Here is a 10,506-nt window from a genome sequence, read left to right as displayed (position 1 = left end):
AGAGCTTTCATTTCTCTATCCTTGAGGTGGAGGAATCCATGGCTTCACAGTCTACCCATCCAAAGGCTCAAAGCGGAGAGATATTGCAGAAAAATTATAATGAAGAGTAACATTAAAGTCATCACTTGTGTGTATGCAATGAATCCTTAAATGGACTCTCCAGGCTCCAGGGTTGTAAAGCTATGTGAAAAATATCGAAAGAGACCTCTATGTGTATCACTCAGTGCAGCACATAGCCAAATATAATTGGAAGGGCTCAGTCTATGATGAATTACCTGATCTCAGCCAGAAAGCAGTTAAGAGTTTGTCTCAGCAAGGTTCCAGAATTGAGAGGAGTGGAGGGTCAGGGGAGCGGTTTGTAATAAAATCTATCCCAAAGTTTCCTGCTCCAGTGACTTGTGATGAAAAATGCGTATGTGCAGGTGAGATGACAGCAGAATTTAGCCTGAGTGCTATGTCCTGCAGTGATACAATTGGTCTAGACCTCAAACTTCAAGAATTGCTATTTAGGTGAAGCACCCTAAAAGCTGCTAGTGTTTGTAGATCCTCTTGAGTTAGCACCTTCAGGGAGCAAGACAAACCTGAGAAAGAAACAAATTGCCTACACAGTGTAGGGCATTCATCAATAGTCCTTTATCTGTTACCCTCTGGTCAACATTCTAATGGCCAATTTTGGCACTGTGCACAATAATGCTCATGTTGCCAGTACCACAATGCAGTGTCAGATGCTGTAAGCTGACATCAGGACCCACTGCAACATTTATGCACTTAAAAAATAAATTATAAAATATTACAATTTCTATTCATTGATTCAGAAGACACATACAGTGAATCTTACACAGTAGTTCCCTTGCATTTGCTTTTGCTTTCCAAAACGATAGTATAGCTTTTTATTTGGGGGAAGAGGTAGGAAGCAGGGAGAGTGTGGTGAAGAAAACAATGACTATGAATGATACACAAGTGATTGAGACAAAGATCTCCTCTGCAACAAAACTCATAGATACCTGTCCCACAAATCATAACTAAGTAGCTGACTAGAATCAGTTGGACACAAACACAACCTAAAGTGCGTAGCATAAAAAAGTCCAGTAATTGCAGTACTCAATGTCAAGGCATGCCACAGGAAAGTGTATTAATACAATAGCACATTATATGTGGGCAACTGCAGTCTAAGAATTGCTTGCAACTATTTTATACTTTCAGCACCTTTTATGTGACTTTGGATTAAATTTACACACTGAGTGAGAGCCAGTCAGAGAAGATTGATCCGAGAGGCGAATTACTCCAGTACACAATCAGATCTCATCTGCTTTCCCTGTCTACTCCTGCCCCTTGCATCATACCCCAGCAAGTGAAGAAGACTGTAAGGTAAACAACTCTAAGGACATGTATAACTCATCCCTTCTTCTTCAGAATACCTTTGAAAAATTCATGAAATATGTGTATGTTTTCAACAGTTTGAATGGAAAGTGCATCAGGGCCAGCACTAACTGCTAATATAAACATAGTTAAAAATCACACAACACCAGGTTATAGTCCAACAGGTTTAATTGGAAGCACTAGCTTTCAGAGCGCTGCTCCTTCATCTGAAGGCGGCGCAGAGCTCTGAAAGCTAGTGCTCCCAATGAAACCTGCTGGACTATAACCTGGTGTTCTGTGAGTTTTAACTTTGTACACTCCAGTCCAACACCGCCATCTCTTAAAATATAAACATAATTACTTTCCCCCAAACTCCATAACTTAACATACAAGTAACTCATCTCCAATGTCTCCAAATTCCAAATTAAAATTGATAGTTTCAGTTTTTTAAAACAATTCCAATTTAACACAATTTCATTGCTCAATCCACTTTTATTTAAAATTTCAAACCAAGTTTTGGCTTTGTCAATTATTCCCCATTCCCAAACGAAGTCAAATAGTTCACTATTTCCAGACAATCTCATGTCAGTGCCAATACCCACGAGTGATTATTTAGTAATTGCCAATCTATTTGCCAGGTAACAGCTTGGAAAGAAATAGTGACAATGATTGAGGGTCAGCCCTTTTCCCAAGCAGCAATTCCCACTGATGTGGTAGCTTTCTAATCCCTGAATAAAGCATGTGTTTCATTTAAAGTTCTTCATGATAAACAGAATAACGAAAATACTCCGGCTGTAATGATGGCTTTGGATAATGCATGAGTTACAAAGTGATCGTAACTGGATGTGGTTTGCTGACTTTCACTTATTCACTACAGGACTAAAATCTTACAAATGCATAACTGCCCAAACTTAGAACAGATTGATGCATCAGCTCTGAAATTAGGTTACTAAGACTGAGCATCAAGCTATAAAATACATTGACACTAAACATTTAATCACTTCTTCACTGCAAGTTCAAGATTCAAAATGTACATAGTATACTCCTTCAACTTATTAACTAATATATTTAAAGATATTGGCTCACACTGACAGGTTCCCACTACTGCTTAGTACAGTGACACTTCACCTGATCATCCTGATTTAAAGATCTCTCATGACTTGCTTGAAAATAAACTCAGATTTAACTGCCTCTCGGCATTCGCCAAGACTGACTGCTCCGAAACAGGTTCTTCAAAGGCTCAATTCAAATATGTTTCAGTGTTGAAAGCAATTAAAATATTAAATTTGCAAGACAAAATAAACATTTTGTTTTATACAATGTTTTATGGATATCCAAATCCAGGAGTGACTTTACATTCAGCGGGTCATTCAGGAGGTGCATATGTGCAGAATGGACTCTCTGCTGTCTAAACTGCTTCCTGTTATTCTTATGTCCATTAGTTACAATGTAAAGCTCAGTACATTTGAGTAAAGCCTAGTAAGACGTAGGTTATTCAAAATGTATGAGAAACAGCTTCGTTAAGTCGGTGAATAACTTGCAGGCTGACTGCATATTGATTCGGGTGCTATAATGCATGGTGAACATTTATTCACCACAGAAATGGAAAATGGAAGAATCAAATAATTTTATCCTGTAGGGCATGCTGGGTGATCTAGTGAACACTGATAACCAATAAGTTCAGAAACATGTTCCCCACTTCATTTGATGCTCTGATACTTTCCAGAAAGAGCTCCTTTTTGATTAGGTTGATTTGAACAAAGCAATCATTGTGAAAAGTGGCTTCAATGTTATCAGGTTTCATGACTGCACTTATGGGAGATCCACGTTAGGAAACAACTTTCACAGTTTGTGCCAGATTCTAGTGATAACTTTAAAGTTTTGCATTTCTGCGTGTTTTATAAGAATAAAGCCTGCAGACATTGTGCTTCAGTGGCTTGGATAAATTATTAAGTTGATAGAATTGCCAGAAAGATGGGAAGGTTCAATATTTTTGAGACACTCCTGTGAAAGAAAGTCTCTATTTCAGACGCTAACTAGTGTTACCTAGAAGTGCTTACCTTGCACATAAAAAGTGAAATTACAGAGAGTACCCATATCTGTACACCTATGAAAAGTGTTGTAAAAAATGCAATGAATTACGTGGAAGATTCTCAAAGTGTTCCTTCAAGTTGTGGAAGGTTTGGCAAAGATTGCCTACAGTTTCCTGGGTATTTCCCAGCTATTATTCTACAGTTTTATATTTTGAAAAAAAATTCGCAAATCAGCATTAAAAAGGCACACATTTTAAACATGTCTTATGAATGAACACATGTTCCTCTTAAAAAATAAACATTTGTAATTTACAAAATAAAATTAGTGAAAGGTGCAGTTGAATTAAAAAAGGCAGCTCCAAGGCTGTTCCCATTAAAGTGCGTGGCCATTGGCCCCGTGAGCTGCTCGAATGGCAGAGGCATTCTCGTAGATGAGGGCTGGAGTGTTTTGATAGATTATATCATCAGGTTTCTGTTTGCTTGCTTTGATGTACTCCATGGCACATTGGTTCAGGAAGACATACTGCGACTGGGGAGACAAAAGTACATGGGGAATGAATTGCTCTGTGCACATAGTGACCTTCAAACGAATGCATTCTAGAGGGACTGCTTTTCCCAATAAAACTTTACCCCTCAAGTGAGGCTGTGAACCCAACTGTTTGCTTGCGCAGTTAGACCAACAATGTTAGTAAACTCACCTCTCAAAACAAAAATCAGATTTAGTCATCCATCCTTCATTGTCATATCAACATCATTAACAGCCTCCCTCTATTAGTGAAACCAACTGTGCCATCCACCCAATTTACTATAATGAGACTGACAGTACCAATTATCATTTCAATGAAACTTTGTCAAATATGCATGTGACCCATGCCTCAGAGCGGCACTTACTCATCTTCGCATAGTAACAACGGTGTGCAAACACCCTTCCTCCTGGTCAGACCACAGGCCAGATTCTTCTATCCTGACATGGGGCTAACCTGTGTTGGGTTGACTTTAAATATGGCATATGGAACTTAATACTAAAATTTCCACCTCAATCCTGTGATGAACCACTTTGATTAGTATGAGCTGAAAAGGCAGGCAGTAAGCTCTCATCCAGCTACCTTGAGTTCTTAGCTCCATTCACATGTCATAATGAAACAATATGGTAAGTCATGTGTGTGTTTGATATAGGATTTGTTAGCTTTGTTTCAAAAAGAACTGTGGCTATTAAATTGACCAAAACTGTGCAAGTGGAAAGATTTTCAGACGTATTACAATCCATAGGATAAAATGCTATTCTGCTTTGCACAAGTGTAAGTATTATTTGACTGTGTATACTGCCCCTTTTTATTCATGTGTTCCTTGAATTCCAACTCAGCCAACTATTTGGTTTGTTCAAAGCTTTAATAGTAACTGCGTTTCTCAGTGACTTTGAAAGCATCAATTTTTTGGAGGCTGTGTTCATATGGCAGGTACTCATATGACTCAGCCAACGTTGTCTATCTTATATGTTGCAGGCAAGGCTGCCCGGAGGCATGGTACATTGGGGAAACCGAGCAAAGGCTACGACAACGGATGAATGGGCACCACACAACAATCAACAGACAGGAGGGTTCCCTCCCAGTTGGGGAACACTTCAGTGGTCCGGGACATTCAGCCTCAGACATTCTGGTGACCATCCTCCAAGGTGGACTTCGGGACAGGCAGCAGAGGAAAGTGGTGGCTGAGCAGAGGCTGATAGCTAAGTATGGTACCCATAGGGAGGGCCTCAACCAGGACCTTGGGTTCATGTCACATTACAGGTGATCACCATTGCACTACACACACACACATATATTCCTACACACACAGATATTCCTACACACACACACACTCTCACATACACACGGACACAGGTACACACAGACACCCACACACACCCTTACAGACACACACACTCTGCACTCACTACGCGCACACACTCCCACACTCACACATGCACCCCCTCAACCCACACACACCCTCTGCACTCACTACACACACACACACACACACACACACACACACACACACACACACACACACACATATATATATATTTTGTGGGGTGAATTTGTACTTGCAGAGTTACATTGCACTTTGCTCAAAAACTGCCTACATTCATGTAGAACTCTGAGCTCAAAAACTGTATGAATTTATGTAAAACTCTGTTATCTCACTTTTTAGATTAGAATCAATCTAAACATCAGGTCATAGACAGAGAACACAGGGGGCTAACACCTTCAACATATTGTCTAGCTATCACCATTGTTAACAGCTAACCTGAGAATGCAACTTTAAAAAAAAGGGTTTTGTGATTTACATATGAAAGAAGTGAAACTATCACTGTATTCTAACAGATGAAAGGCTTAACAGACAATCAATTTTTCAATGTATAATTTCAGTTACATCACACTGCAAATTTTTGCTATAAATTCTGTGTTACGATCAAGCCCTCCACAAGGAGCGTCGCTCCAAAAGCTAGTGTGCTTCCAATTAAACCTGTTGGACTATAACCTGGTGTTGTGTGATTTTTAACTGTGTTCATATAGTTATTCAATGGAATCTCACTGCTAATATCTGGCTACACTTCAAACCCACCAAGATTCAGCTTTGTCAGGATTATTGACATGTTTATGAAATAGGCTATGAACTTGGTTTTATTGAGTTTCATTTGCTATTAAGGGAATTGATTTTTTCAAATGGATTTTGAAGTAGTTTTTTGTTGACAGACTTATGCCTTTCTCAGACTTCCCCTTGTTAGTACAGTGCTCATGAATGATGCATGTAATATAAACTGGAGGAGTGGGTATGAGGGGGTCAAGGGGTAATGGAAGCTGAAGGATGTTTGGGAAGTGAAGGGTGAGAAGGTGCAATGGAGTGAAAGCGAGAGTGGGGGATGAAAGGGACAGTGGGAGCTGAAAGGGGGTAGGAGGGTTGAGTATATGGAGACAAAGACAGCATGGATATTAAAGGGGCCATTTGTAGGGGCCACTCACTTTCTTCTACTGGGCCGGTGTGCCAATGGCCTCTTGAATCTGGCCACCTCAGCCTCTGCTCCAGTCTCAGATCTGCTTCAGTGACCCGAACCCGCTGCCATCCAACCATGAAAATAGTGTGGACAGGCACCATCAGTCAGGAGGTGGGATTGCAATGTCAGGAAATCGCTCAAATCTCGATTGATGCCTTCAAGATTAAAATTAATCTCCAATAGACTATCACTCATTTTTCTAGACAGACCATCTATCCTACCACAGGCCTCCCAAATGAAACTCAGCATTAACTTTTCTCATAAGGACGGGAAGAAGGGCTGAGGGGACAACGTTAACTGGTAAGACAAGGAGAAGGGGGCAAACAAATCAGTTCAAAGATAAAAAAATCAAATACAGCAGTAACACGACAATGATACAAAAACATTCAAGGATGGACAGAAATGTTGTTATATAAATGCGGAGACCGTAGGGAAATCTAGTACTGGATTCAGACACATATAAGAACATTGATCCTGTTCATATTTCAGAGATAGGGTTGACAGTGGAAGGTGATCAAGAGCTGGAACTGAGAGGGTATAAAGTATTTCAGATGAATACAAAAGGGAGGTGGCTGAATTACATTACTGATAAGGAAAATATAGCTGCAACAGTTTGCTTTGAGTTAGTGGCTGAAGGTGATGAAATTGAAACAATATAAATACAGCAGTAAAGGCAGCAAATTATTAGCTCAGAAGTAAATTATTAATTAACTGAAAGCACAAGATGAACAGGTGGATGAGCAGTTTGGAGTAAATCATTAAAGGATTTGATAGATATAATGTTTATACACACTTAGCATTTAGCATACATAAAGAATGCATTCTTCATAAATTCTGGCCATAGTGAAGGGACTATGTAATTCATAGCTGAAAATGTCTAGGATGAGCTATGCAGAAATTGGGAGGGTGAAAGAGAGAGAAGTCTTCCTGGTGCAGCATGACTCCTGAAGCGCTTCAGGGTATTAGGATGGAAACTGGCCATGTTTTGGTTGATAGTTTTCAGGAAAGCAATAATTACCAATCACTATAGGACGATAAGTCCAGTTCTCATATTCAAGTACAGACTTTACCCCCATCATGAATGTTGGGTGGACATGTATTAGAAAATTCTGAGTATGCTATAAATTGACATTAAAGTTTACAGCTTGGAGCAGTCAACGTAGTGTTAAGGGGGTTGTGTCATTTCTTAAGCTCATTGAAAATATTTGTGGAGCCACTTAGCTTTTTGTCTGCATTATTTCATGGAATATGAGCCTCACTGGCAAGGCTAGCATTTTTGCCCATCTCTAAATATCCAACAACTGATCTTACAAGGGTCATTTCAGATGGAGTTAAGAGTCAACCACATTGCTTTGGGGTTGGAGTCACATGTCGATAATTAGCCAGTGAGTGAGGAATGGTAAAGCAGCAGATGTAATTTATAATGACTTGCAATTCTGTATTGTCTTAAATGAATGAAAACATTATCTCTATCTCTCTACCACGTCAGAAGAAATAAACTTTCAGATGAGCTGAAGTTAATGGATAGTTAAGATCAGAGACCAGTCAGGACAGCATTAGTGTAGGCTTGTTTCAATGGTTACCAAGGGATGTAAGGTCTTCAGCAGAAGCTAACCTGAGGCAGATGCGCAGATGATGGATGTTAAGGAGCTGGTTGATCTTGGTAATTGAGAAGTAATGGGACCAGAAAATTGGATCTGAGTTAAATAGGACAATAAGGTTACATTTGGCTCAAGTCATAGGCTCAAGAGGGGAGCAGAATTGGGTGATGTTATCTAAACATGATGGCTTTAATCTTCCTAATGTTTAGCTGGAGGAAATTGGGGCTCAGCTAAGATTAGATATCAGGTAACAGTGTAAAAATACAGAAGCAGTGAAGTTAAGCCTAAAATGTAGCACTCCAGTAAACATTTTGAGAAGTGGTCATGAAGTAAAAATGGGCGATGTCAATATAATGTGGACCTTGCTGTGAAGTCAGTCAGGAGGAGGAGGAGAGTAGTCCACTCGGGGCCTGCTAGCCTAATGGTGACTGAGTAACCTATGTCATTTGTTGTAAAAAAAAGTCCATCTGGTTCATTAATATCTTTTAAGGAAGGAAATATGCTGTTCTTATTGGGTGTGGTCTGCAAATGACTCCAGACTTGCAGCAATGCGATTCACTTTTACCCGCACTCTGAAATGTCCGTGAGTACATCAGTTCAAGGGCAACTACGGATGACGACAAATGCTTGTCAGCAATGCTGACATTCCCAACAGGGATAAAGCAACAAATAAAGTGATCCTAATGGTTTCACCCCGAACATACTGACTTGGAGTAGAGACAATCCTTGAAAGTAGAGATAGTCAGTAGCATATCATACTGACTGTGAGAAGTTACTAAATTTGAACTAACCATGTATCAGGTCATAAAACAGGGTGCTGATTGACTTCTTGCAATATTGAGAGTGTCCTGGATTAACCCTTCTCAATACTATGATCAGCTAGCAATGTCATCTACACTATTTCAGTAATAATTGCATGGAAAACAAGTAGCCGGAAGTTCAATTAATCAAACAGTATGTCACATTGAGGCTCCATAAAAATCATTGAAATAAATGTTCCCATTATTTTGTATAAACATCAAGCTGTGGATAAGACAAAAACATGAACTAAACTGCCTGCATTACTGGACTCAAACCAGGAAGAAATAAAAGCACAAGTACGACTTGGGATTATTAGTGGAAGACAATGAGAACTGGCCTTTATGCTACATTTTATTGCGTCCTTATTCATTAATCCCTAGCTGTGGGGGAGAAAAAAACCTTGAGATTCTCATTGATTGGTGCCAATGTAGATCTCCAGACTTTATGACCCTGACTCTGTGCACAGATGGACATTTGCATTATTCTCCGATGCTTGGTACCTTACCTCAGTCTGTACCATCAGTGGCCGGTTCATTCGCAGCTCATAAACTATCCCCCAGATATCAACCTTTCTTTCATTGTCGATCTGATAAATCACACGATCGATGGAAATAAACGTCCCTGTTCGACCAACTCCAGCACTGACAAAAAGGAGATCAAAATTTAGCCACATTGCAAATGTGACGGATAGTCAAATCTTTATCCCATTAGCCAGCCCACACCGTCCATGTTACCAATGAAAGGAAGAAAATTACTTCACGAGAAATAGAATGCCAGAACAGGTTAAGTTTGAGCCTTCACTTCTGGTGCAAAGGTTTAAAATAGTCCGGACTATGTGACAGAAGGCAGTTCACTGCAAGGGTTCTTTGTGAAATTAATTTGAGCTGACTTTAATGCTTGATAAGCAGACTTACAGCACAAGAATAGCCCAAAAACAACATAAATTGGTAATGTCACTCAGCAAGTTACAAGGGAAATGGGAAAACAAAGTCACACCAATATCTCTTGGAAAGTTTTTCAGTAGTGAAGATATTGGATACAAGAAAGTTGATGACAACAGCAATATTGATGCAGTCGTGGCTGCATTTTGGGGAAATACTGTCTTCTATCTTGCTGCACCACTTTAAAGTGACACCCTAAATGTTACCAAAGAGAACAGGAGGAGTTCTAGTTCCCAGAACTAACATTGATGCACAAAAAAAAAATCCAAGGAAATATATAATGTGGGAACCTTTCAATGGTAATCCACACAGAACTGAAGTACTGAGTAACCAGGAATAAACCAGTGGAAACAGTATGATCGAAACAAATATAGTTTATAATTCCTTCCCAGCTTCACAATTTGTTTGTGCAATTCCTTGCCTGACGTCTCAGATCAGCAGTGGCTGTAAATACTGATTCTTCAGACTCTGACAATTTGTGCACATTGGGACCATTTTTGGATCAATCACTCAGTGGATGTTCATGCACAATCTTATGGGAGGCAGCCAAAGACTTCGAGTCAGAGAGTTGTACAGCACAGAAATAGAGCCATCGGTCCAACTCATCCATGCCGACCAGATATCCTAAATTAGTTGAGTTCCATTTGCCAGCATTTGGCCTACATCCCTCTAAAACCCTTTCTATTCATATACCCATCCAGATGCCTTTTAAATCTTACAATTATACCAGCTTCCAC

At 39.7% G+C, this 10,506-nt stretch overlaps 1 protein-coding gene across 1 annotated transcript in view; it reads right to left on the bottom strand.

Annotated features, from left to right (window-relative positions):
- Positions 1-1,623: 1,623 nt before the first annotated feature.
- The window catches only part of LOC122558100 (receptor-type tyrosine-protein phosphatase eta-like), a 125,563-nt gene continuing 116,680 nt past the window's right edge, over positions 1,624-10,506 (bottom strand). Inside the window, exons 28-29 of the mRNA XM_043706419.1 lie at positions 9,334-9,469; positions 1,624-3,921 (exon numbers count right to left, since the gene is read on the bottom strand). Of these exons, the coding sequence (XP_043562354.1) occupies positions 3,766-3,921; positions 9,334-9,469 (292 nt within the window). The 3' untranslated portion in view covers positions 1,624-3,765. The remainder of the gene's footprint in view (positions 3,922-9,333; positions 9,470-10,506) is intronic.

The sequence above is a fragment of the Chiloscyllium plagiosum genome, chromosome 16, assembly GCF_004010195.1.
Source record: "Chiloscyllium plagiosum isolate BGI_BamShark_2017 chromosome 16, ASM401019v2, whole genome shotgun sequence".
Classification (NCBI taxonomy): Eukaryota; Metazoa; Chordata; class Chondrichthyes; order Orectolobiformes; family Hemiscylliidae; genus Chiloscyllium; species Chiloscyllium plagiosum.
This window is presented reverse-complemented; position numbering and strand designations above follow the sequence as displayed.